At 48.4% G+C, this 27,440-nt stretch overlaps 1 protein-coding gene across 1 annotated transcript; it reads right to left on the bottom strand.

Moving 5' to 3' along the window:
- Positions 1-1,924: 1,924 nt before the first annotated feature.
- NANS (N-acetylneuraminate synthase) lies at positions 1,925-25,084 on the bottom strand. The gene is made up of 6 exons (XM_021691286.1): positions 24,806-25,084; positions 20,889-21,104; positions 7,721-7,820; positions 6,736-6,890; positions 4,023-4,289; positions 1,925-2,157 (listed from the first exon to the last, which is right to left on the bottom strand). Exons 1-6 carry the CDS (start codon positions 24,935-24,937, stop codon positions 1,948-1,950), a joined length of 1,080 nt encoding a protein of 359 aa, XP_021546961.1. The 5' UTR covers positions 24,938-25,084; the 3' UTR covers positions 1,925-1,947.
- Positions 25,085-27,440: the final 2,356 nt, after the last annotated feature.

Genomic DNA, 27,440 nt, shown 5'->3' with positions numbered 1-27,440 from the left:
AAGGCTGAACTCAAGTGCCACCATGGGGCCTTCCCTGGCCAGGCCTCCTCTCCTATCCCTAATCCCAGGATTCCCATCCATGGCTCCATGACCTTTAGAAAACATCGCAGCAATTCACACATGTGGGGTACAGTTCGTAGAGGTGCTTGCACCCCAAAGGCCAGGAACTCTCCAACGGTACCCATCTGTGCACCTCCCACCTGGCAGGTGGCCAAGGATGTCCTCTATACCTGAGCTTCCCAACCACAGTGGACTAAAGGTACGCTGGGCTGTCAATCCTTCCACCCTCAGGTCGGCCAAGTGCAGCACGAGGTAGCCCGCTGCTCCTGGCTATGGGCACACTGACTACCCACCCATGTCATACACCGGTGATCCTTTTCAATCACACTTCAATTCTCAGCACATCAATTTGACGCATTCTCTTTTACGCACGAGTACAGCCCAGGATTCCCTCCCCACCCCACCCAGAAACTTACAAATATCAGTGCCTCAGGGCACCTGGATGGCGGAGTTGGCTAAGCATCTGACTCTTGATTTCGGCTCAGGTCATCATCTCACCGTCGTGGGATCGAGCCCCGCGTCGGGCTCTGCGCTCAGCACAGTGTCTGCTTGAGATTTTCTCTCTCCCTCTGCCCCTCCCACTCTGCTCGCTCTGACATAAATCTTAAAAAAAAAAAAAAAATCCATGCCTCTGCAAAAACTGCTTTGGGATCCACAGGGGAGGGAGGCTCTACACTCACAAGTAAAGAAACTTCAAAAGGCTAAATAATTCTATGCATCTGAAGAGAGACTCAAGTATATACTTTGAAACAAGGCGCGATAGTGAACAAGGTCAGATAAATATGAATTCCTATAAATAGGAATCTGGAAGTATACCTGAAAAGAATCATTCATCTCAGTCTTCGTTCAGAAGGACAGAGGGGTGTCTGATACTGGCTGTCTGTGAAAGGCCCACACTGCTGTTCCACAAAGGAAAACACTGCGGATCTGTCTTGTTAGCTGGGTTTGTAATTTCATTATGAGTAGGGAAGGGCTGTTTTCAGCATTACCACCACATTTAAAGGTCACCACCAGCTACAAATACACCAAGCCCGCACTCCCCGTGCCCCTTACACAGCCCTATTTCCCCCCATTGCACATACCACCTTCCAACTTACTGTGATTTACTTACTATGCTTCTGGTTTGCTGCTCCTCTGTCCCCATCTGAGTGGAAGTTCCGTGAAGAGGAAACGTGGGCTGTTCACTGCTGTCTCCCAGTACCTAAAGTAGGGCCTGGCACACAGAATATTTTCCATATTGTGGAAAGGAGAAATGAATGTCCTTTCTCTCTCTTCACTCATAGAACTATGCAGGCTTTCAGCGTCTCTCAGCCTGCAGGCTGCCTGGCCAATCCCTTCTCTGATGCCCAGTGACCACTATGCAGCTCCCTGGATACAGAGTCCCCGGGCGGGGAGGGAAAAAGGACAATGGAGAAGAGACAGGAGGTCTGGAGGGAAGGGACATTTCAGGTCATGTGGATTGGCTTTACAGGCAGGATGAATGAAGGCTTAAAGAAGAGGCCTTGTACAGCCAGCTTTACAGGCAGGATGAATGAAGGCTTAAAGAAGAGGCCCTTGTACAGCCAGCTCTCTCTCTCTCTCTCTCTCTCTCTCTCTCTCTCACACACACACACACACCCGTGTACACACACACACACCCGTGTACACACACACACACACACACGTGTAGCCACACAGCAACTGAACACCCCTTCTGGGCCAGCCAGCCCGAAGCACAGACTGACATGTTTGCTCTTTGTATCCCTCCTATGGGCTTGCCAGTGCCTGGCCCAAAAATGTGTATCTCGGGAGGAGCAGCAGATGAAAGCCAGGTTTCTAGAGACCACCACTCCTATCCCACCTCACCCAACAGTACCAGCAAGGCAATTCAGAGAATGGCACTTTATTTTAAGACTTGATTTTTTTGCCATGATTTTCTACCGATTCTTCCATGATGGTGTCATCTTCTTCGACAGTGACCAGGACCTTCTTGCCCACCAGACTAAAGATGTCTTCAGGAGGGTAGCCTTTGGGCTCACCCACCTTCACCGTGAGCATGTCCAATGTTAAAACAGTGCCTTCTGGAATTTTCACTTTGGCCACCACGGACTTGCCCAGCTGTGGATAAAATTAAGACTCAGTGCCAGCTTCATAGAAGTTAACTGGTTCATGTTGTTTTATACCCAAGGTCCCTGACCAGTCTTCACAGGTACCCTGGGAGCAGGGACTCTGTTCTCCCCTCAGTGCCTAGAACAGTATCTCACACACAGGGCCTTGGCCAATGTGGGGTGAACGCAGAGGCTCAAATGAGGGGCCTCCGGATAAATGGCACAGGAAGGGGACAGGTTATACGGCCAAACAGAGCCAGGTCCAAATCCCCGTTAGGTGGGTACAAGCCTGGTGGAGTTTCTCTGTAAAATGGGGAATAACAGTACCTCCAGCTTGTGAGACAACTCTAAGGATTGGCGATAATAAGGTATGCAGCCTGCCTGGAACACAGAGTGCTCCCAGTAAAAGAAAATTACAATTACTTCTGTCATCATCCAGTTCAGTATCTCATTTTTTTTTTTTAAAGATTTTATTTATTTATTTGAGACAGAGAGAATGAGAGACAGAGAGCATGAGAGGGGGGAGGGTCAGAGGGAGAAGCAGACTCCCTGCCGAGCAGGGAGCCCGATGCGGGACTCGATCCCGGGACTCCAGGATCATGACCTGAGCCAAAGGCAGTCGCTTAACCAACTGAGCCACCCAGGCGCCCCCTCAGTATCTCATTTTAAACACAGGAAACTGAGGTCCACAGAAGGCAGGTAACTTGGTCTAAGTTGCAATGAACCGGGATCCTGAGTCCTGGCCCACGGCCACCTGCTCGGTAAAGTAAGAATATGGAGGACTCACAAGACTGAGTATGCTGCTACTCAGAGGATGGGAAAGGGGGTCACCTACAAAGGGGGAGACAGGACAGGCAGGGGAGGGGAATAAAGGGTACCGGAAGTATGACAGCCTTTCTAGGTCTTGTCCATAAATGCTGCTGAACAAATCCGTTTCACTCGACATCCTCCATGTAAGGGCCAAGGAATCAATTCTAAAATTTCGTGCCAGGACCAAAGGTCTGCCAGTGGATGTTATCAGATGACGCATCATCCTGCTGTAGTTACTGTTTGCCCAGGGAGCCGCGAGGCTCAAAACCAAATTAAGGGCTCAACTCTCCTTCTGCTCTTCTGGTGCAATTCCCTCCCCTTTTCCTCGGCAAGGCAGTTTGTTTCTTTTTACTATGATTTCCATTTCCTGGTACGTAGGCATCTTTAATTTGAGGGAAGCAATCAGGCCCTACTAGAATAAAAGATGACAACACTCCTCACCCATGGCCTAGTGTTTGGGCTCTCCTCCACCGAGAGAGCCGCAGCACATCAGGAGTACCTGCACTCCCGGCAGCCCCAGGGCACCTGGCTCTGTGACCAGAGGCCGAGACAGGTCTAGGCCACAGCTTCCAAGAAGTCCAGATGGTCAGCAAAGCAGGAAGTGTTCCTTGGCCTCCCCATCCCGTCTGTCTGAAGGTCAATGCTGCACAGCTCCCACCGCTCCCGGGGGAAGGCTGGCGTCATCCCCCTCCAACTGCAGAGACAACCCACTGCCCCGGCCATCCAGGGCCTCCTCTGCTTCCGGATGCCTCGACATTTCACAGGCCCTTCTCCCACTGCCTCACGGAACCCCTCTGCCTAACTGTTTCTCAAGGCTTACCTACTCCAAGGGAGTAGGACTTCACCACCCAAGTGTCTCACGAGGCTACCCCTGCCCCCTGACAGCCCCTGGAGTCTAGAGCACTGGAGCCAAAGGCTTGAGAGGCTAAGTGGGAAACTGCAACAGGGTCCTAGGAGGCCGCAGAAACTGCTGACGCTCCCTTAAGTGACATGCTTCTCCCGCTGCTAACCCAAGCCCAGACCCCGAGGCTCAGCCTGGCCTCCGGCAGGTGGTACAGAACCCACCTTCTCGTTGCAGGCAATCTCACAGGGCAGCAGCCGCTTGGTCGGGGAGCCCATGGCCCTTTCCACAAGGCGCACGGACCGCACCAGCTCGGCCAGCTCTGCAGGCTCCAGCGAAGCCGAGTGGTCACTCCCCTTCCAGGTCTTGTCCAAAGTTATGTGACGCTCCAGCACCTTGGCGCCCAGAGCCACGGCGGCCACAGATACCGCTATGCCAGTTTCATGCCCAGAATACCCCACGGGGATGTCAGGAAAGACCTTCTGATACTCCTTTAGAATAGGAAAAAAAGGAAACCGGTTAAATATTGTGGCACTTCATGCACACGGTGCAGACTCAGGCAGACCTCGGACGGAGTCCCAGTTTGGCCGCTCACTGTTTGTGCAACTATGGGCAAGAAGCTGAGGCTCTCTGAGCTGCTCCGTCCTGGCGTAATACTGGTGCCTGTCCAGGGCTGCTCCAAATGCATGAAGAGCACTCGGCACACTGGGATGCTCCAAAAACAACGGCTACTGTTAGCAAGAGTGCACCCTAAGAGTGCTTCACACGGCACAAACCACCAGGAGTAGCAACAGAACTATAACCGAATGCCTAAACTCATTCCAAAAGCATCTGTCACGTTTAATTAGCCTGAGCTGCTGAAAGCAAGCCTGCTGTACGCACAAATATCGTCCTCAATAATATATACAGCCCAGTCTCGAAACGATCGTTTGGTGGAAATGCTAAATAATTAATCTGTGATCTATAATTCACTGAAGGCAGCAAAAACATTTGTCAAGTGAGTCCTGTCATTGAGGGGGACCAGAAAGCTTAAGTGTAGCAGAAAGACCCAGATGGGATTTAATAAAAGGTTAGGACAGCTGATTGGCAAAGGCCCTGAAAACCAGGCCGGAGGGCGCGTAATGGACAAGGGAATGCAGGCTGCAGGGTCAAACTGCTGGAATATGGGTGGGCCGGGCCTGAGATGGGGTGGGTGGGCAGGCGACCCTCACTGTGCTCCAGTATCGGGAGAGGACAGGACGGCACCCTGGGTGAGAATGAAGAGAAAGGGGGGCCGTCTCCACAGAAAGAAAATCAAGGAAAAATATCTGGAGTCACATAAGGCAAATTGTTGATGATAGTAATCTCTGTGGGATGAGATTACAGAGAATGTTTATATTTCAGAGCTATTTGAGTTTTTTAAAAAGAAATGTTTAAATTTTTAAAATGACATGATTTAGAGATGAGCTAGAAATGGAGAAAAAGCTACCACCTGGGAGAGACAGAAGTTTGGGTAAAAAGGTAGCAGTGTCAGTTTTCAAAAAAAGCTAATTTTTTTTAAGTTAAATATGAAGACTTTGTAGCAATATATACAAAAGCTTACACTATCGTGGGGGAAAAAAACCCAGAATGTCAAAATACCAAAAGGAAAATATAAAAGAAAACTGGTTCATTGCAGTATCAGGATTATGTGTCTGGTATATTTAGAATTTCACTAATATAACTACAATGGTTTTGTAGGATAATTACATATACATATTTCTAATTAAGTTAAGCTTCAGGTGCTACCAGGAGAAAGGGATGGAGGTGGCCTGAGACAACAAGAGACAAAGGATTCTAGTTCCAGCTTTGCCACCAAACTGCTGTGAGATCTCAGGCAAGTAAGGCCTTTTCCCTCTGGGACTGGATTTTGCCATCTGTGAAATGACTTGAGGTAGAGCAGATAAAATCCAGCGGGAGAGAAAGCTCCCTCAAGGCTGTCACTATAACCACTTTGAGCCTCACGGAGGCTCAGAACTACAGGCAAAAAATAACAGAGCTGGCAAATAGCAGAGAGCAGAAAAAGCCAGACATTTCAAGGTCTCCTGCAACTCAATATGAAGAAAACCCGACAGTTGTTTGTATACCCGTGACTTTAGCAGCCTTATTCAACAGTAGCCAGAAGGTAGAAGCATCCCAGATGCCTATCAACGGAGGGTAAACAACATGCAGTACATACACACGATGGAATATTACTCAGCCTCAACAAGGAATGAAATCCTGGCATGCGCTACAACGTGGAGGAGCCTTGCACACGGTGTGTAAGTGGGAGAAGACAGACACAAAGGACACCTAGTGTGGGATTCCACTTATATGAGGCCTCTAGAGGGGTCAGATTCATGGAGACAGAAAGCAGAATGGTGGCTGCCAGGAGCAAGGGGAATGGGGAGTCAGTGTTTGATGGGTACAGAGTGTCAGTTTGGGAGGATGGAAACATTCTGGAGACTGATGGTGGTGATGGTCGCACAGCCATGTGAATGTTCTTAATGCCACTGAACTGTACATCTAAAAATGGTTAAAATGGTAAATCTTCTATTTTACCACACACACACATATACAAGAGACAACATACTAAGAAACGATATGAACCAGCAATTCACAGAAGAGGGACCTCTAATGGCCAATACACATAGTACAGAAAACGTATACAGACAATTAGGAGAACTCACACCTTAAATCTCATAGTAGGAAAAGTTAAGAATGGTTTTAAGAAAAATTAATTTACAATCACCCTCTTTAGAATGTAACTGATTCCTTAACTGCACAGCTGGTTCTAATTTGTCAATGGATGTTCAGATTACATGAAGCATGTCAAGATTGGTTAGAATTTTGGCTACAAGAAAGGCCCCAGCTTTCCCACAGGAAATGGCTCAAGAAACGCCATTTCGCTGTGGCCAGATCAGACAATGGCCTGCTCACCGCGATGACGCGCAGGTTGACGTCCTCGGGGGCGAGCGGGTATGCACTGGTGCACTGGAGGAAGCAGAAGTTGGGGTTGAGGGGCTTCACAATCTGATAGACTTGCTTCATGGTGTCCATCGACTGCATCCCGCTGGAGATCACCATTGGGCGGCCTGAGTGACCCAACACCAACACCATCATCACTTTCTCCTTAGGGGTTCTGACTCTCCCTCAAGCATCATACCCCAACTGCTGGTCTCATCATTCAGATGAACTCCACAGGCATCTCTCAGACACTGTACCAGCCACTGTGGGGGAAGAGGGGAGCTTGGTGGACTCCTGCCCTCGACTCTGAGGAAATGCAGACTCCCCTCGCCCCCAATATTATTGTTTAGCGAAGTGAGCTGAATTCAGGAGGCAGAGGAATTTCACACTCCTCGGAGAAAGATGAGCATCTCATTGGATGAAGAGGCTGCACAAATGGTAGGGTGAGCACGGCCCCCAACTCAAGGGCATGAGTAAATGTGAGGACCAGAGCTGCCGCCTCCCGGCTCTGTGGTCTCGCATGCCTCATCTATGAACTCAGTATAAAGCAGCATAATCCTGTAACCTGCTTCAGTCCCAGGGTTGTGAGGAGGGTCAAATGAGATGATTCATGTTACAAAACCACTTACAAACTGTAATATGCAGAGGTTGGATATTACACTATACGTACAGACTATTTCTCAAAGTCAAAACTTTCTCTAAGAAGTTTTATATATACTGCCATGTGCTCAATTTCATAGAAATAAAAATAATAAAATAATCTTTAATTTAAAGGGTTCTTATAAAAACTGACTTACCCTTCATTTCTTTCAAGTCAGCACATGGAAAAATAGAAGTAATGCTAACTGAAAAGAGGTTTCTAATGTCTGTCTTCAAGAGACTCCTTTAGTGGGCTCTACTAGAGTAAAAATGGGAAGATTTGGACTTCCTCATTTTAGGGCAAAAATGAAACACTTACCTTTTTTGGCTGTCTTCTCCAGATAAGGAAAATTATTAGTGTCCCCAGATCCAACTTTGAAAAACGGAACATTCAGCTCATGCAGAAACTCAACTGCCATCTATAAAAATCAAAGAGGGAGCTCTTTTTCACCACTGTTCAAAATCACTGTCCTTAAGTCAGGTGAGGAGCCACAAACAAACAGAAAAACCCCTCCTCTTTGCCCAGCCCGAAGGACTCTCGCAACAACCTGAAAGCAGGGAAAGATGTGTTATGTCAGTCATTTCATTCAGATTCAAACTTTCATTCATAGCCCCCCCCCCCCGTCCATTTGTCCAACAAACACTGCAGGCTGGCCTGTCCTGGCTCCGAGGTCTGCAAAAGAATCAGAACCCAGGCCAGACCTTCCTTCCCAAGGAGCCCAGGGCCCCAACACAAAAGGGTCAGGACCTAATCTTGATCCAGAAAACCAGGTGGTGAGAAAGTGAATGTCCCTCAAAGGCCTTACCCTTTATTCAAAACCAAACAGCCAGGAAAAGAGGCCATTTCAACCCTGGCCACAAGTGAAAAAAATGGAGCATTTTATGGCCCAACCCTGACACAGTGACCCACAGCTGGTAGGTAGGCCCATCAAACCCAAACCCTCGCAGCCCCCAAACCATGCGGCCTACAGGGAAAACAAATCTCGTTCACTTTTTTTTTTAAGATTTTATTTATTAGAGAGTGTGGGCACACGAGAGAGAGAGCACGGGCAGGGGCAGAGAGAGAAGCAGACTCCCTGCTGAGCAGGGAGCTTATGTGGGACTCCATCCCAGGACTCTGGGATCATGACCTGAGCCGAAGGCAGACGCTTAACCAACTGAGCCACCCAGGCGCCCCTTGTTCACTTTTTTTTTTGGCACGACATCACTGCTCATGGTTACCTGTCGAGGGCCCCTCACTATCCTTCACCTCCACAGGGGTTTCACTAAGACTCAGGATCAGGAAATTGGGAGGGGTCAACAAACGCTAACAGAACCAGTGGGCTACAAGTTTTAAGAGTAAACTCTCAGCTTGTTATCAAATTACAAAAACCCCCCAAACTACCTTTTATTACTATTTTTAAAAATTGGGAGTTGGAGGGCGCCCGGGTGGCTCAGTTGGTTAAGCGACTGCCTTCGGCTCAGGTCATGATCCTGGAGTCCCGGGATCGAGTCCCACATTGGGCTCCCTGCTCAGCGGGGAGTCTGCTTCTCCCTCTGACCCTCCTCCCTCTCATGCTCTCTGTCTCTCATTCTCTCTCTCGCAAATAAATAAAATCTTAAAAAAAAAAATGGAGTTGAAAATGAGAAGTGGGAAGAATCAAGGTCTCAATGTTTCCAAATATTTAAGTTCAATCTATTGTAAAATGCTGCCTGGGTTTCAGAAGTAGGTTTGGAAGGCCTAATCGGCAGGATCACTGCTGCTCCCACTTTAATATGGTACACGGCTCTCCCAGGGAGCTTGCTCAAATGCAATGCAAATTCTGACTCTGCCGGGTGAGGGTGGGGCCTGCAGGTCTGTGTTTCTCTTAAGTCCCTGGGTAATACTACCACTGCTGCGCCATGAATCCTATTTTGTAAGAAGCTAGGTCACCATGCCTGGAAACCCAGAGGGCACAGCGGTGGTGAGGAACAGTGTGAGAAGGTCACTCCACCAGCAGGCTCTTTAAATCAACCCGCTGCTGCCTGAGCGTCCTTCCATCTTGCCCGCAGGGGATAAGCTACTCCAGTCACTGGCTGCAGAGACCCACTTTCCTCATATGTAAATCCTCTAGTATCATGAAGGCTAGAGCTGCCGGAGAGCCACACTCAGTGGGTAACAAGCCAGTGAACCGTTCACAGGCAGTTCACAAGCCCCTGGGTCCGAGAGACACCGTCCAGCGTGGCCCGAGTGCCCCTTACTCCCAGGCCTGCTAAGCTGCCTTCGCCGCAGTTCTCGTGGTCTTCCCTGTGCGGGATTTCTCCCTCACCTCTCTTGTCCCGTCTGTATCATTCTCTCTCACCTCTCCTGTTTATGTGTCTCTCACACTGTAAGCCAGCCCCAAGATGGAAGTGAAAACATTCCTTCTAATGGGTTTATCGAACAAAGTCGACTTCTCCCACTTTTCTCATTCTATTTGGCAGATGGAGAGTGTTTTCTACTGTAAGAGGGCAAACCCTAGGCTAAGTTCTCTTCCTTACGATGTTCAGCTCCGGAGAGAAGGGGCTCGTGATGACAAAGTCCCCAAGGCCATGAATAGGAGAGGCACAGGGCGAGCAGGAGCAAGGAGGGACCAAACGCAGCAGAAACACTGTGCAGAAGCTCACCTACAGGGGTTGGAAAATCTGCATGGAGTTCTAGAGTTCTCAAGTGAGGAAAACGGGCCGGTTCCTCTCCTAAGGGAAAGGGGCCAGTCCGCCCTGGAGAGCCAGCCCCACCTAGCGGCTACTCCCAACACTGCCGCTTTGGATTGATCTCTGCAGAGGGTGCCAACCGCAGCAATGGGGCAGACCCTAGGCTGTACTGCCGTGCCCAGGGCCCTCAGGCCGGGTCAGCGCCGGTGGCCCCCCGTTCTCCACGGACTCCCTGGCCTCCCCTAGGCCTGCCCACCCCGCTGTCCATCCCTTTTCCATGCAGGGGTACCGTGCAGCCGGGCAGCCTCACAATTCTCCTCGCTCCCGCCTGCCCCAGCACAAAGGCTCGCAGCCTGTCGGAGAGGAACCGCGCGTCCGCTGGCTTACACACGCAGGACGGGTCCCGCCTGCAGCCTGGTTCAGTGAGATGCTGCACTGCTGGAGCTCCCTCCTCCGGGGCCCCAATAAATACACTTGTCTAGCTTTTGTTTTTTTATCCTGGTGTTTTCCAAACTTACTCAACTCAGAACCCTTGTTTATTAGGGGGAAGCGCATGGGGGAGAGGCTTTATTACCAATAGTTGGTAGTAATTAATTATTAATTAATGAGGATCGACGATGTGTGTCCACAGAACCCCCTTTCCGTATCCCAGCCCACTGATCTGAGGGGTAAAAGAAGCAAGAAGAGGAGCTGGAATTTTTCTAAAGCCCCTTCCCCTCCCCTCAGCGTTTGAGATCCTGTGGAAAAGGGAAAAGAAGCCCGCAGTGATGAGCCGGGGAGAACACAGGGTGCTGGAGAGCTGCCCAGCATGAGGGAATGAGGAAGGGGAAGCACGGGACAGGACAGTCCGGGTGGCCCAGTCAGAGCACACCACGGCTTGGGTAGGGGGCACCCTGCTAGCAGGGCTGGCAAAGGAAAGAAGAGAGGAGGAAAGAGGGCACCCCAAAGGGCAGCTCTGCTAGGGCAGGACATTTGTGTGTGAGGGCAGCACGTCCCACAGGGGCCACCTCGATGGTCATGGCCTCCATTTGCTTTCTCCATAGAACTCTCCATTTAGACCAAAGGAACTCCGCTCATTTCAGCCCCGTTGCAGATGCCTCTCTGCAAGGTTTTGTTTTTTTTAAAGATTTTATTTATTTATTTGACAGAGAGAGACACAGCGAGAGAGGGAACACAAGCAGGGGGAGTGGGAGAGGGAGAGGCAGGCTTCCCGTGGAACAGGGAGCCCGATGCGGGGCTCGATCCCAGGACCTCGGGATCATGACCTGAGACGAAGGCAGCCGCTTAACGACTGAGCCACCCAGGCGCCCCTCTGCAAGTTTTGACCAGGTGCCCTGGTAGTTCTGTCAGCCTTGATAAAATTCCACCACACTGTAACCTTTCCTCAGCATACGAAGAACACCCTAGGACAGTGCACGGAGTGGAGAAAAATGAAGCACTCGATAAATGGCTACCGTCCACAAGGAAGTTAGGGTGGGTAAATACTCGGAGCCACCTGCCAGGTAAACAGAACAAGGGACCAACCCACTTCCAATCGCCGGGCAGACAGGACATGCTGGTTCAGAAAGGGGACCGGGCCAGCAAATTAACTCTTGTAAACTCTTAAGAATGCCTTTGCCCTGGCTGCCTATGCCCGGGTCAGCTAGGAGGATACCTGGGAACAAACAGCATTCCTAGGACAGAGCCGCCGCCCTGTCCAGACGGCGTGAAGCAAAACCACTCCAAAGGGCTCTCAGTAACAGACAGCTATCACTCGGCGGACGCAGATCTTGCACGGTCCTCACACCCAACCCCCCCACCCCCCCACAGCCAGGTGGGCTGCACATCTTTATTATCCTGTTTTTACAGATGGGACACCTGGGGCTCAAAAAGGTTATGTGGTGAGCCTGAACCCACAAAGGGTCAGCACCAGAACCCGAACTCAGAGAGTGTGGCCGCAGAGCATGCTGCACACACCACACAGCAGGGCGTCCTGGGGAGCGGAGGGAAAGGCACCAAAGGGTAAGGCCGAGAGGCAGACCCCAAGCACTAACACCCAGGCTCTTCTCCATCTCCCCGCTGCTCCTGCTTCTACCCCAAAGCCACCTGGGAGTGAACGACCTAAACAAGTAACCTTTCCTAAGCACGCCTCGCAGATGTGTGGGGCCCTCTCTCCTTCAGAGGCCACATCCGGGAGCTCAGGTGCCTGGCAGCATGGGCTGAGAAGGAAAGCCCACATTCCGGGTGCAAGTGGCCTTAGTCGTATCTTCCCTGGCTCTGCATCGGAGCTGGGAGAAAGCCTCTGGACGGCAGCTTGTTCACACACAAAAGGAAACGGAGGCCCAGGGAGGAAAGGGACTCACCAAGTTCACACCGAGATCAACTCAGAGCAGAGTCAGGGCAAGAAGCCAGATGTCCTGACGCTCGGCCCAGGTTGCCCTCCTTAACTGTAGCAAACGTTTGCTCAGCGACAGCTGTGTGCTATGCTTTATGTCAGTAATCACGGATAATCCTCACAACAACCTTGCAAGATGGGTTCAGGTACTAACCCTGCTCTGCAGGTGTCCCCCATCCAAGTACCAACCAGGCCTGACCCTGCTTAGCTTCCGAGATCAGATGAGATCGGGCGTGTTCAGGGTGGTATGGCCGTAGACCTGCTCTGCAGGTGAACAAACAGAAGCACAAAGAGGTGAAACGACCTCCACGTGGACTCAGAATCTGACCCCAGAGTCCTCGAGCTTAACTGTGAAACCATAGAGCCTGGATGTGCACCATTCAGCATGGGGCCCCCAAGGTTTGGGTGTTTACACTCTTAAAAATGACTATGGACTCGGGGCACCTGGGTGGCTCAGTTGGTTAAGCGACTGCCTTCGGCTCAGGTCATGATCCTGGAGTCCCGGGATCGAGTCCCGCATCGGGCTCCCTGCTCGGCAGGGAGTCTGCTTCTCCCTCTGACCCTCCTCCTTCTCATGCTCTCTGTCTCTCATTCTGTCTCAAATAAATAAATAAAATCTTTAAAAAAAAAAAAAAAAAGACTATGGACTCTACAGGGTTTTTGTTTATGTAGGTTCTATCTACTCATATTTACGGAATTAAAATTAAAACTAAGGGATTTGTGGGTTTTTTAACTTTAAAGTTTTTATTTTGAGATAATTATAGCTTGACATGAAGCTGTCAGAAATAATACAGAGAGGGGCGCCTGGGTGGCTCAGTTGGTTGAGCGACTGCCTTCGGCTCAGGTCATGATCCCGGAGTCCTAGGATCGAGTCCCACATCAGACTCCCGGCTCGGCGGGGAGCCTGCTTCTCCCTCTGACCCTCTCCCCTCTCATGCTGTTTCTCGCTCGCTCTCTAATAAATAAATAAATAAATAAAATCTTAAAAAAAAAAAAAAGAATACAGAGAGATCCTCTGTACCCTTCAGCCAGTTCCCCCCTATGGTGACACCCTGCAAAACTAGAGTACAAAATCACAACTGGGAAAGGGACGTTGACAGTCTATGACCCGATTCAGGTACCACCGTTTCTACATGTATTCCTTTGTGTGGGAGTGCATCTAATTCCATGCAGTCTGACCAGATGCACAGACCGGCAACTACCAAAGTCACAATACAAAACTGTGCCATCACTCCAAGGCTTTACAGGCACATCCACTCGCCTCCCTTCCCCTCCCTAACCACTGACAACCATTCATCTGTTCTCCAACTCTGTAATTTTGTCATTTCAAGACTGCTATATAAATTCAACGGTATAGAACGCAACCTTCCGAGGCTGGCTTTTTCACTCAACACAATACCCTGGAGAGCCCTCCAAGCTGCAGCACGTATCAGCAGTTCACTCCTTTTTATGGCTAGAACCGTTCACCTGCTAGAGAACTCTCTGGGTTGTTCTAGTTTGGGGGCTATTACAAATAAAGTTGTCATGGACCTGCATGTACAGGGTTTTGTGTGAATTTTAAGTTTTCATTTTTTTTGAGATAAATTACCAAATGACACCTGGCGGGCTACGTGCTGAGCACATGTCTAGTCTGTGGTGTTGTTTTTTTAGGTATGCAAATGGTTATTTTTTATTGAGCTATAATTGACACCTAACAGTGTATTAGTTTTGGGTGTACAACATGATTTGATATATACACTGTGAAATGATTACCATAATAAGTTAACAACCATCCCCACAGATGCAAAATTTCTGTGTGTGTCCAGTTTATAAGAAACTACCAGTATACTCTGAGTGAGTGAAATGTGATATGATACTGCATGTGAGCTGTATTAAAATAAGGTTGTGTTTAGAAAAAGCAGAGCGCCGTATTATTCTGCAGAGTGATTATACCTTTCTACATTCCCACCAGCAGTGTATGAATGATCCATTTTCTCCACATCCTTGCTACCATTTGGTGTTATCGTCACTTTTTGTTTTCGCCAGAGTGATAGCTCTGGAGCGATACCGCATTGTGGTTTAAAACTGAGAAATTTTTTTGGGGGCGCCTGGGTGGCTCAGTCGTTCAGTGTCTGCCTTCGGCTCAGGCCATGATCCCGGGGTCCTGGGATCGAGCCCCGCATCGGGCTCCCCGCTCGGCGGGAAGCCTGCTTCTCCCTCTCCCACTCCCCCTGCTTGTGTTCCCTCTCTCGCTGTCTCTGTCAAATAAATAAATAAATAAATAAATAAAAAGTCTTAAAAAAATTTAAAAAAAAAACAAAATTTTTAAAAGATTTTATTTATTTATTTGAGAGACAGAGAAAGCATGAGTGGGAGGGCAGAGGGAGAGGGAGGGAGAATCTCAAGCAGACTCTGTGCTGAGCAAGGAGCCCGACGCGGGGCTCGATCTCACAACCCGGAGGTCATGACTGGAGCCAAAACCAAGTCGGACGCTTAACTGACTGTGCCACTCAGGAGCCCCTAAAACTGAGAAATTTTAGAACAGACAAGCACAAAAGAAAAAACGTGAATTGGATGTCATTAAAACTAAAGATGTTTGTGCTTCCAAGAATACCATCAAAACGTGAAAAGACAACCCAGAGAATGGGAACCATTTCTGCAAATCATGTATCTGACTAGGGACTCATATCTGGAATATATAAAGACAAATAACCCAACGAAAAATTGGCAAAGGATCTGACAGACATTCTTCCAAAGAAGCTATACAAATAGCAACAAGCACATGCAAAGATGCTCAACATGAGGGAAATATGAATCAAAACCACAATGACATGCCATTTCACACTTGCTAGGACACCTAGAATCAGAAAGGCAGATCTTAACAAAGGTGAGGATGTGGAGAAACCCGGAAGCCCCTACACTGCTGTGAGGATTCTGAACTGGTGTAGCCACTATGGAGAAGGGTCTGGCGAGTGCTCAAAAGTTAAACACAGAGTTACCACGTAGCCCCAAGGGATTAAAAACACGTCGGTACAAAACCTGTACCTGAATGTTCATGGAAGCATCATTCCTGCTAGCCAAAAAGTGGAAACAATCCAAATGTCCATCAACTGATAAGCGGGTAAATAAGATGTAGTACATCCACACTAGTGACTGGTACTCAGCAAGAACGAGGAGCGAGGCACGTGCACAACACGGACGGACCTCGAACACGTCACTACGTGAGAGGCCAGACACACAGGACCACGTGCTGTCTCATTCTGTTTATACGCAATGTCTAGAAAAGGCAAATGTGCAGAGACAGGAAGCAGATGAGAGGCTGCCTCGGGCTGGGGGGAACTGAGGGGACTGAAAAATGACTACGAATGGGTACATGATAAAAATGTGCTGGAGTCGACTGCGGTGACGGCCACCACTCTCTGAAGGTACTAAAAACAACTGAATTGTAAACTGCAATTGGTGAATTGTGTGGTCCGTGACAGGAGTTGTTACTAGAGTAAAAGAGCACGCAGCACACCTTTCCTTAGCCACTGCCAGGGGAATGATGTCATCACACACCACACAGCCTCTGGAAAACTCCACTATACACCTGGGACAGAATGACAGTGAAGAAGGCAAATCCCATTTGAGTATCACTATGAACATAGTTTGGAGCTGGTGGACCTTCTGAAAGGTCTCCCCATCCCCCCAGGGGTTCCTGGACCACACTTTGAGAGCCACTGTCATACCCTTCCCATTACTCTCATCTGTTATTGTTCCTTTCAGGTGTCACTGCAGTGGAATTCCCATGTGCTCTTTCTTCCACTTCCCCTTTCTTTGGTCAGGTTTTAGGAAAACTGTCCTGGGGAAGCAACTATATGGTGGAGGATGGGCAAGTAATTCCACCACTAAGGCTAATTATTTTTATTTTTTTATTTTTTTAAGGATTTATTTATTGGGGTGCCTGGGTGGCTCAGTTGGTTAAGCGTCTGCCTTTGGCTCAGGTCATGATCCCAGGGTCCTGGGACTGAGCCCTGCATTGGGCTCCCTATCAGTGGGGAGCCTGCTTCTCCCTCTGCCTCTGCTCCACTCGTGTTCTCTCTCGCTCAAAGTCTGCTCTCTCTTTCTCTCTCTCAAAGAAAGAGACCGTGTGCTCTCTTTCTCTCTCTCAAAGAGAGAGAGCACATGCACACGCAAGCTGGGGAGAGGGAGAGAATCTCAAGCGGACTCCCCACTGAGTGTGAAGCTCAATGCAGGGCTCTATCTCACAACCCTCAGCTCTCATGACCTGAGCCAAAATCAAGAGTCAGATGCTTAACTGACTGAGCCACCCAGGCGCCCTGAGACTAATTATTTTTAACAAACAGGTCAGGACTTAGTCCTCCAATGAGTGTACTTCTCAAATCTGTTACTCTGGGAAAGGCTGTATGCCTATTCCAAAGACAACACTAGAGATCCAGAATACTGGCATAATCTTTGCAAATTCTCTCCAGAGCTTTGCGGGCCCTGTCTCGTTACTGACTCATTACTAAGCCAATCAGACCAAAGTTTCACATGTATTTGGCACAAGAAGGACTAGTAGTTTCCCAAACCCAAACCTGCCCTCTTGAGGACAAAGGCTTGGCTGTCTCTCAGTGCTTGAGTTCTAGAGGATTGCCAAAGAGCAATCCCAAAATGCTGTGAACTCACAGTACATGAAACAAGTACATAATGAAAACAAATGTCACTTTCTAGGTGTGATCTTCCTTCCACCGAGGCACTGACTCAGGATGTACTAAGATCAGGATGTACTAAGTGCCAGGATCTGGGTTCACAGTGAACACACAGACAGGGTCCTATCTTGAGACATGTACTTTACATATATGGTCTCACCTGCTCCAGAAGACAAGCCTGCAAGTTAGGTATTTTAATCAATGCCTTGCCCTTTCCCTAAGAGGAAACAGCCCCAGGGAGATGAAAGAAGAGTGTGGTCAGGAGGGTGGGGTTAGCTGATTAGTGACTACTGACATCCTCCCTGTGAAATGGGGATAACTGTGCTATTTGAAGAGGTTAAGAAGAGTAAATGAGTTGATATGTTTAAAACACCTAGCACAGGACTTGGTACATCATAAATACTCAAGAAATGTTAGTTAATGGTAGAACCAAAAACAACACCCAAGTCTTTCAGATCCTAAAGTACATGCTCTTTCCTCTTAAACTTTTTTGATTACAGATCCTTTAAGAATCCAATAAAAACCACTAACCCTCTCTTTTGTTTGGCTCCTTCATTTACTCCTTCAACAAATGTCTCCCAACCACCGAATGCAGGCCAGACACTGGGGATGCCGGGGATGCCGTGGGGCTAGCAGTCTGGGAGGGAGATGAGATAGTTAACACACAATTATACAAGTAACGAGCACCAGGAGAACTTAACAGAAGGGGCCTGAACCAAGCTGGGGAACAAGAAGAATGCCCTGAGGAAGTGTTCTCTAAGCTGGGATCAGAAAAAAAGCCGAGCAACCTCTTTAGGAACACTTTCCTCAAAAAATCTGTCTCCTAGTCCCCAGAGCAGCTCTTGGGCCCAGAAGCTCTCCAGCCACCAACATCAAGGTGGTAAAGAGCAAGAGGGAAGCCCAAAGGCTCTCTGAGCTCCACGAAGCCACACACACCTGGACTGATGCCCAGGCAGAGTTGTAGGACCGGAGAAAGCACACTGCACCTTCGAGACCCATTTCCTAGCTATGTGACTTTGTACAAACTTCCCGGCCCCTCTGAGCCTCCATTTCTTCATCTGCAGAGTGGGGCAGAGGAGGGATAAAATATATTTACTGTAAGTGAAGATGCTCTGTAAGCAATAACATATAATTCAAAAGTAGGAATTTATGATCATCAAATGCACAACTGGATCTGATGACTGTCATGCTTATGAAAGCTGTGAATTAAGGGATGAATCTGTCCTACAGAACTGAGGCCTGGACTTGTCGTCTCCCAAAGATGCCTAGGTTCTCTGCCTCCCCGCCCCTGTTAAAACTACCAACAGCCTAGACTAGACTTATGTTTCTTTTCAACTCAATTTACAGACATATTTTGGGATTGGAACAGGGACACAAACGGTCAGGGAGGCCTACAGAATGAACTGGAATCGCTTCAAATATTCTAAATGACCAAAAGCATTCCAAATGTTTCAAGGGCCATAAAAATGCTCGTAGGTTTCATCTAATGATCTATTTCTGCAAAGCTATCCTAAGGAACAACACAAAACACAGAAAAATGATGTTCATCTCAGCACTATTTATAAGTACAAAAAACTGAAGGGAACCTGCATGCTCAAAAGTAGAGAAATGGTTAGGTACATTATAAATCCTCAAAAGAAGGATTTCATTGCTGGGGCACCTGGGTAGCACAGTCGGTTAAGCATCTGACTCTTGGTTTCGGCTCAGGTCGTGATCTCAGGTAGTGAGATTGAGCCCCACGTCAGGTTCTGAGCTCAACACAGAGTCTGCTTAAGTTTCTCTCTCCCTCTGCCCCCAACCTCATGCACGTTCTCTCTCTCAAATAATATTTAAAAAAAGAAGAATTACATTGCTATTAAAAACTTTAAGCATAGGGCATCTGGGTGGCTCAGTCAGTTGGGTGATCGACTCTTGCTTTCAGCTCAGGTTGTGATCTCAGGGTCGTGAGATCGAGCCCCACATTGGGCTTTGCACTGAGCTGAGCGTGGAGCCTGCTTAGAATTCTCTCTCTTCTCTCTCTCTGCTCCTCTCCCCCCTCCCCCCGGCTCACTCAAGCCTGTGCGCATGCATGCAGGTGGTCTCTCTCAAAAGATAATAATAGGGGCACCTGGGTGGCTCAGCGGTTAAGCGTCTGCCTTCAGCTCAGGTCACGATCCCGGGGTCCTGGGATCAAGTCCTATGTCGGGCTCCCTGCTCAGCGGAGAGTCTGCTTCTTCCTCTCCCCCCTGCTCATGCTCTCTCTCTCAAATAAATAAATCTTAAAAAAAAAAAAAAAAAAAGAGGGGCGCCTGGGTGGCTCAGGCGTTAAGCGCCGCCTTCGGCTCAGGTCATGATCCCAGGGTCCTGGGATCGAGCCCCACATCGGGCTGCCCGCTCAGCGGGAGCCTGCTTCTCCCTCTCCCACTCCCCCTGCTTGTGTTCCCTCTCTCGCTGTGTCTCTGTCAAATAAATAAATAAAATCTTAAAAAAAAAAAAGATAAGGGGCACCTGGGCGGCTCAGTTGGTTAAGCGACTGCCTTTGGCTAGGGTCATGATTCTGGAGTCCCAGGATCGAGTCCTGCATCGGGGTCCCTGCTCAACAGGGAGTCTGCTTCTCCCTCTGACCCTCCCCCCTCTCATGCTCTCTCTCTCATTCTCTCTCTCACAAATAAATAAAATCTTAAAAAAAAAAGTCTTTAAAAAAAGATAATAGGGACGCCTGGGTGGCTCAGTCATTAAGCATCTGCCTTCGGCTCAGGTCATGATCCCAGGGTCCTGGGATCGAGCCCCACATCGGGCTCCCTGCTCGGTGGGAAGCCTGCTTCTCCCTCTCCCACTCCCCCTGCTTGTGTTCCCTCTCTCGTTGTGTAACTCTCTATCAAATAAATAAAATCTTTAAAAATAAATAAATAAATAAATAAAGATAATAATAAAAGTTTAAAAAAGAAAGGAACTAAAGTTGTGGGGACTTATATGTCAATTATATCTCAGTAAAGGTGGGAAAAAAAACCCAGATGTGGGTAAAAGCTTACGGCATAATGTTAAATGGGAAAAGCATGCACAAAACTAAATATTCACAAATGTAGCAACCAGGCAATAAAACATGCACATAAAAGACTTCAGGAGGAAATCTATAAAAAGAACCACCATATAGGGATTATGGGTTAGTTTTTCCTGTTTCTAAACTTTCAATGATATTTATTATTTTTACAATTGTAATTTTTACATTTGAAAAAGAGTACATGAAGGAATCTCAAAGAGGCAGGTCACAGAGCAGGACTGGACCCTTCCAGGACGTTAGCATGACATTCTGTGAGCCGCTCAGGATGACTACCAATGCCCCCCACCCAAATCCACCAAGGCCACTCAGCAAGAGGTGGATCCCTATTAGAAGGGAGGTTTCCTGATCCCTAGTCCAGGCCACTTTCCGCTGGGAGAAAACTGGTCCGACAGGGGTCTCCCACAAGCTTGAGGGACTCGGGGATGTCAGTGTGGCTGCCCCATACTCCCAAAGACAGCTTGTCTGGAAACTTCTGGTACTCCTCTCACAAAATCTCACTGGGCCTCTGCTCCTCCTGGCCTTCTATTTAGTTGGGCATTGATCCAGTTAATGTGATTGGGAACTCTAGCTCTAGAAAGCACAATAAAAGTCTCAGGTAAGCAATGGCTGGAGCTGACTCTAGGCCAAATGCCACCGGGCCACCTGCTGTCCCCTAGCCTTTAAAATGAAACCAATAGCATCTACCACATTGTGTTGTAGGAATGGAGTGAGATGGTGCATTTAAAGCAGAGCAGCTCCCATGAGGACTCACCTCATCCATGCCGGAGGCCGTGAAGAAGATGCCAACCTCCTGGGCGTAGCTCTGCAGCTCCCTGTACTGGGCATGGCTGAACTCCAGGTGGCGCTTGTGCTCCCCGTAGGTCTTCCCCCAGGAATGCTTAGACGTATAGGGCCTCTCCAAGGCTTTCCGATTAAACTTGTACTCCAGCTCACTCTTCTGGAACTTGGCACAATCAGCCCCACATTCCTGCAACACACAACAGGGCTCCTTTCACTGACCTGTCGGGGATTCTCAGAGAAAAGGGAAATGCTGGGACAACTGCTCTGACATCAGTATCTTTAAAAATAAGGCTGACTGACAGAGGCAAAGAGGAAAAGGAGAAGCAAGAAAGTCTCAAAGGAAAAGAAGGCTGGAGATGGGGCTTCCCCCCCTTTCTCCCCCTTAAAATGCAAAAAGAAAAAAAAATGGCCCCTTTTTTCACTTTGTTTTATATTAAAAATAATTAAACATCTAAAGAAGATTTTAAGTTGGGTAACTCAGCAGAGGATAACAAAATGAGCACTGGTCCAGAATTGAGGGGAAGTCAGGATCTGACTCTCACTCCTGGATAAGTCACTCCAGCTCTCAGACTCAGCATCTCCATCTCCATCAACAGCTGCTCTGGGCTCGCTCCAGGATCTGTACCTGTTCTGAGGAGCCCCTCGTGGGGCAGGAAACAGACAACTCTGCTTTAGCTTTTCTGTACTTGTGCTTTTCAGCATGGCATCTCGTTTTAACAAGAGGTTCTGGGGCAAAAAGTACACAAACAAGACTCAGAAAGGCCCAGGCCTTACTGAACAGAAGCTATAACATAAAAGCTGGATTGTCCAGCTATAAGAGCTATAATACGATTGCCACTCAGCCCCCGATCTCTCAAAATTGCTTTTATTATTATTTTTTTTTAGATTTTATTTATTTGTTTGACAGAGAGACAGCGAGAGAGAGAACACAAGCAGGGGGAGTGGGAGAGGGAGAAGCAGGCTTCCCAAGGAGCAGGGAGCCCGAAGCGGGGCTCGATCCCAGGACCCTGGGATCATGACCTGAGCCGAAGGCAGACGATTAACACCTGAGCCACCCAGGCACCCCTCAAAATTGCTTTTAAAAACTACTCAATAGAAAGATGGAGGAAAACCCTCTAAAGTCTCCGGCTCGCTGACATTTCTGTAGACAGAGTTATTCGTGCTGCTAAAAACCTCACTTCCAGAAATATCTGTGCTAACGGTACTGCTCCCACTCCCGGAAAGACCACAAGATGGCACGGTCAGGAAAGTTTAAAGAACGTGAGAAGTGGGGGCGCCTGGGTGGCTCAGTCGTTAAGCATCTGTCTTCAGCTCAGGTCATGATCTCAGGGTCCTGGGATGGAGCCCCGCGTCTGGCTCCCTGATCGGCGGGAAGCCTGCTTCTCCCTCTCCCACTCCCCCTGCTTGTGTTCCCTCTCTCGCTGTGTGTCTCTTTCTGTCAAATAAATAAATAAAATCTCTACAAAACAAAACAAAAAAAGAACATGAGAACTGAAAGTGACCTTGGGCAACAGCGTTCTCATTGTCTAGAGGAAGATCCCCAGGCCCAGAGTAACCTGAGCACCGTTGCACAGTGAGTCCCGGGCAGAGCTGGACAGATCGCTTTGCTAAGGCTGCCGAGCACCTGTCTCCTGGCCCATGACTGCCACCCGGATGCTGCCTACAGCCAGGCCTCCAGCAAACCAAGGGGGAGGACTTCACAGGGCACTGCTTCCTGCTCCCTTTGCTTCTCAGCTCTAGCTCAAGGAGTGAAAGAGCCCGTCTGTTCTGGGCAAACCTTTCGTTTACAGGAAGAAGATAAAGGTGAAGTAGCAGAAACTACTAAAGACAAGAGGTCAGGTTCTTCCTCTTCTTTCCTCAAACTGAGTGATTTCTCTATCTGTTTAATTCTATGGTGAACTCCAGGGTCAGAAAACACAATCACTGTCCCCGTTTTACTACAATGCTGATGGTTTCTTTGTTCAAGTTTTTTTATTCTCTCCTGGCAAAAACAAAAAACAAAAAAAAACAAGCAGCAAAACTCCAAGATGGGCAAAGGTATGATGCTCCCTTTGCTTCAAAATTTGGAAGTTAAAAGTATATTCAATTAATAAATCTCTAATTGTAATACATTTATAGTTGATATATATTATATAATTATATTTTGCAAGAAAATAAAAATAATTGAATGAATTCAAGTTTTAATATTGCAAATAGATTCATTTCATTGTACGAGCTACTCTGAGTAACTAAACATGGCAATGTGACTTTATTTGGCAACAAAGACTAAAATAAATCCTAAAATACAAGGATTTCACAAGATTCCACTGCTTTAAGTTTAAAAACAAACACACACACATTATAAAATAAGTGAAACTGAAGCCTGAAGAGGAAAAGTCACCTGCCCAAGATTATTCAGCTAGTAAGTGGTATCTTCACACCAGGACAGTGTCTTTCCACTGCACCACAGGCTCAACCTCTTCATTCTCCTCCCCTCGCCCCAGAACCAACTTCCAAAATTAAGAAAGAAAGAAAAAAAAAAAAAAAACTTTGTTTCTCTGGCTTCAGTATCTGTGGGTGTTTTTACAACCTCAGCATTCAGAGGTCGCACCTCCACAAACGGGTTGTTCCCTACTTAAGAGCAGGAATTTCCCCCTAGAAAACAATGTTACACGCAAAGGCTAGCACTCCCTGGTTAGGAGCAAAGCTCTGAAATCCAGTATTTACTGTGTGCCCTTCGGCAAGTCACTTCTCTGAGCCTTTAAAATGAAACAAATAGCATCTACCACATTGTGTTGTAGGAATGAAGTGAGATGGTGCACTTAAAGCATTTAGTACAACTGTCACTCTTTAGCAGTATTTTTTATGATCCAGTAGGCTTCCATAAAAGCAGAGTTAGTCCTGAAAGAAGAGAAAGGTAAATACCTAATCACAATCGATGACATTAAGTGAACAGCTTTCACTGAAGGGAAGGGGGAAAAAAAAAGATGGAGTGAGCTAGAAGAGAGCAAGAAACTTGGACAGTGACAATGCAATTCGATGGGAGCCGTGATAGCGGCCCAGCCTTGTGGGGAAGGATTGGAAAAAGCATCCAAGCAGACCTGTACATGAATACAGGTTTGAACAGAAATAAAATTTGCCAAGAGGGAGCACTGAATAGTCATAAACCTCCTATAGCTAATAGCTAACATTTATTGAGTCCTCTCCAAGTACTGTGCTAAGAGATTTACATAAGTCATCTCATTTGGTCCAACTCTGAGATAAGTACTATCATCAACCCGATTTTCAAATGATGAAACTGAGGCTCACAGAGGTTGAGTAACCAGGCCAGGTTCACACAGCTTGCTAAGTGGTGGCGTCTGAATTTGAACCCAGAGCCCTGGCATTTTAACCATTTCATTTTCCAAACACAATGAATGGCAAGTGAGAGACCACAGCAACTTCCAGGAACTTCAGAACTTGCTGGATGTAATTCAATGTCGCTGAAAGATGTCAGAAATGAAACATGATAGGCAGGAAGGAACCAGGTCATTAAGGTCCTGAAGGTCATGTTAAAGGGTTTCGACTCTACCCTTGGACAGAGGGGAACCACTGAAGATGTGAGGCGGTACGACGTGGTCAAACCTGTGTTTTAGGAAGATCATTCTGCCACCAGAAGGGGGCAAAGTTCGGGTTAGGCTGCACCTGCAGTAACGCAGACAAGTGAGGAAGGTGGGGAGGGATGAGGAGTCCAAAGACTTAGAAATGGTACAGGCGAGCTGGACGCCAGACCGCACGCGGGCTACCGAGAGGCAGAGGAAGGTGGTCCCGGCTCCCCGCCGCAGACTCTCCCGCGGCCCCGCCTCCCGGCCCGGGCCCCGCCCCCCGGCCCCGGCCGGCCTCCTTTTTCCTCCCGGGCTCTGCCCTCACCTTGGCCGTGCGGATCATGCGCTTGGCCACTTCTAGGTCGCCCTGGTGGTTCTGGCCGATCTCGGCAATGATGAAGCACGGGTGCTGCCCGCCCACCCAGCGCCCGGGACACAGCTCCAGCTCCAGCGGCATCGCGGCGGCTCGCGTCCCGGCGCCCCACCGCCTGCCTCGAGTCCGGTCCGCAGCCCAGTAGGGACTACACGCCGCGCTGGCCACGTCAGCTCCGCCGCGTTAGCCGGCGGCCGCGCAGCCAATCCGCGGACCCCAACTCGCTCCCGCCAGCCAATCGAGGCAGGGGGCGGGGCCTCCCGCAAGGCGGGCGGTGCGGCGGGCGGAAGAAATCTAGCTTGGTTCGCTTCAGGTGGGCTTGTTTCCTGGCCGGATAGGCGAGCCACTGATGGTCGCGGCCTTCCTGCTTCCCCCGTGAGCCTACATTCTCCTAAGGGGAGTGGGAGGGGAAGGACGGCTGCCTTGGGCGTGGGGAGAGCGCGCCCTACGGTGTAATGGAAAAAATGGATTATGGAGTTGGAATTACAGAGCTGGTTTGAGCACAGGTCCTCCCACTAACTGGTTCTTGATCATAAATACGTTAGTCTTCCTGAACGTTATTTTCCTTTTCCCCGAAATGGAAAAATTATATAGGTTCGTGAGATGATGTATAGAAAACACTGATCACGGGGGCGCCTGGGTGGCTCAGTTGGTTAAGCGACTGCCTTCGGCTCGGGTCATGATCCCGGGGTCCTGGGATCGAGCCCCACATCGGGCTCACTGCTCTGCGGGAAGCCTGCTTCTCCCTCTCCCACTCCCCCTGCTTGTGTTCCCTCTCTCGCTGTGTCTCTCTCTGTCAAATAAATAAATAAAATCTTTAAAAAAAAAAGAAAACACTGATCACGGTACTTAGCCTGTAATAAGGTTTCAGTAAGTGGTCTCCAATCTTGTTACATGAGAGACAACGTGTTCAAAAAGTTCCACTGACTTACCCAAAGCCATCCAGAAAGCCAGAGCAGAGCTGGGACCAGGACCCTGGTCTGCCTCCCAGTCTAGGGCTGTTGCAGTACGCTGTTAGGTTGCAAAGTTCAGAAATAAGAGGCAGTTTAAAGAAAAGAAAAAACACTGATTTCCAACTTGACTTACCAGAACTGATGAGCAAAGTAATAACAGTAAGAGAAAGGCAGGGAGGAGGCACCTCTGGGCGGAAGGTGAGAAAAGTAGGGTTTGGACACGTTGGTATAAATATGTAGGTGAAACTGCCCACCAGGTAGGAGAAGAGGCAGGTCTGAGGCTCAGTCGAGGTCTGGGCCAGAGAGACACCTGAGCCATTCTGAGTGAGGACAAGACCAGGGATAGTTAGATCGCTGTAGGAGAGAGTGTGCAGTGGGACGAACAGCGTGGAGGAATGAGCTTGGGCAGCTGCCACGGCAGAAATAGAGAAAAGAGACTAGAAGCAGGTGACAGAACCAGGGTGGTCTTGAGGTGGGGAGGCCCACAAGGTCAAAGGCCCAGAGCAGTACAGGAGAATAAGAAAGAAGAGACCAGCGGACTTGGGGATCAGGGAGCCGCTGGAGAGAGGAGATTTGTTGGCCAAAGGAGGTGAGGAAACAGAAGGGACAAAAATAGACCTTTTCTGGGGAACATTTGGTTGTTAAAAGCAGATGGAAAATGGATCCTGGGCTAGATGGGGTCCCAGAGTTGAGGGGTTCTGGAGAAGGGCACCTTTGGAGGCCAGGAGGAAGCAACCAAAGGAAAGAAGGGGATTGTAGCAGGGTTCACTTATCTGTTATATGTGGGCGTGCTAGACTGGATGGCACCTGCGTTCTGTCAAGTTTAACTGGCACTGGACATCTGAGGCTGAGCAAAAGACCCTGCCTGAGTCCAGAGAAAATTAAACCCAGCACTAAAGTAGCTCAGTGCTACTTGTGCTAAAGAAAACCATTATGGTTTTGAAAAATTTGTGAATAAGTGAAAGTTAAGTTTAAAAGGAAAAAAGGAGAAATCACATTTAAAAATACAACCAGGGGCACCTGGGTGGCTCAGTCGGTTAAGCATCTGACTCTTGATTTCGGCTCAAGTCGTGATCTCAGGGTTGTGAGATTGAGCCCCGTCGGGCTTGGTGCCCAGTGTGGAGTCTACTTGAGATTCTCCCTCTCCCTTGCCCAGCCCCACCAGCTTGCGCTCACACTCTCTCTCTCTCTCAATGAAATAAATAAAACCTTATAAATAAATAAATAAAAATACAACCATCCCACAAAAGCAAGTTAGGCTGATGGTATTTATGATTAAATAAAAGCTTTCAGTAAATTAAAGTAGTGCTGTATCTTACTATAGAAAGGAGGAAAAGACGCAATTTTCATTTTATGCTCATTCTTTTTTTAAAAGCCAGTTTCCAGTGCTTTCTGTTGCTTTTTCTGCTTGGATAATGAAGCCATGCTCAATATGTAGAAATGCATGAGAGTAGGTGGGAAGGTCTTAAAAACAAATTAAAACCAACAAGGGATTTTTTTTTTTCTTTCTGGTATTGGCAGGAGAGGGTAAGGAAGAACTTAGTTTTAGAGAAACTAGGGTAACTCAGAGTGCTGGGTCATGGGGATCAAGGTAGAGAGAGGATGGAGACCCAGTTCCCGGACCTGAAACCCCT

Source organism: Neomonachus schauinslandi, chromosome 13 (assembly GCF_002201575.2).
Source record: "Neomonachus schauinslandi chromosome 13, ASM220157v2, whole genome shotgun sequence".
Lineage (NCBI taxonomy): Eukaryota > Metazoa > Chordata > Mammalia > Carnivora > Phocidae > Neomonachus > Neomonachus schauinslandi.
Note: the sequence above shows the minus strand (reverse complement) of the source record. Positions and strands in the feature narration are given on the sequence as shown.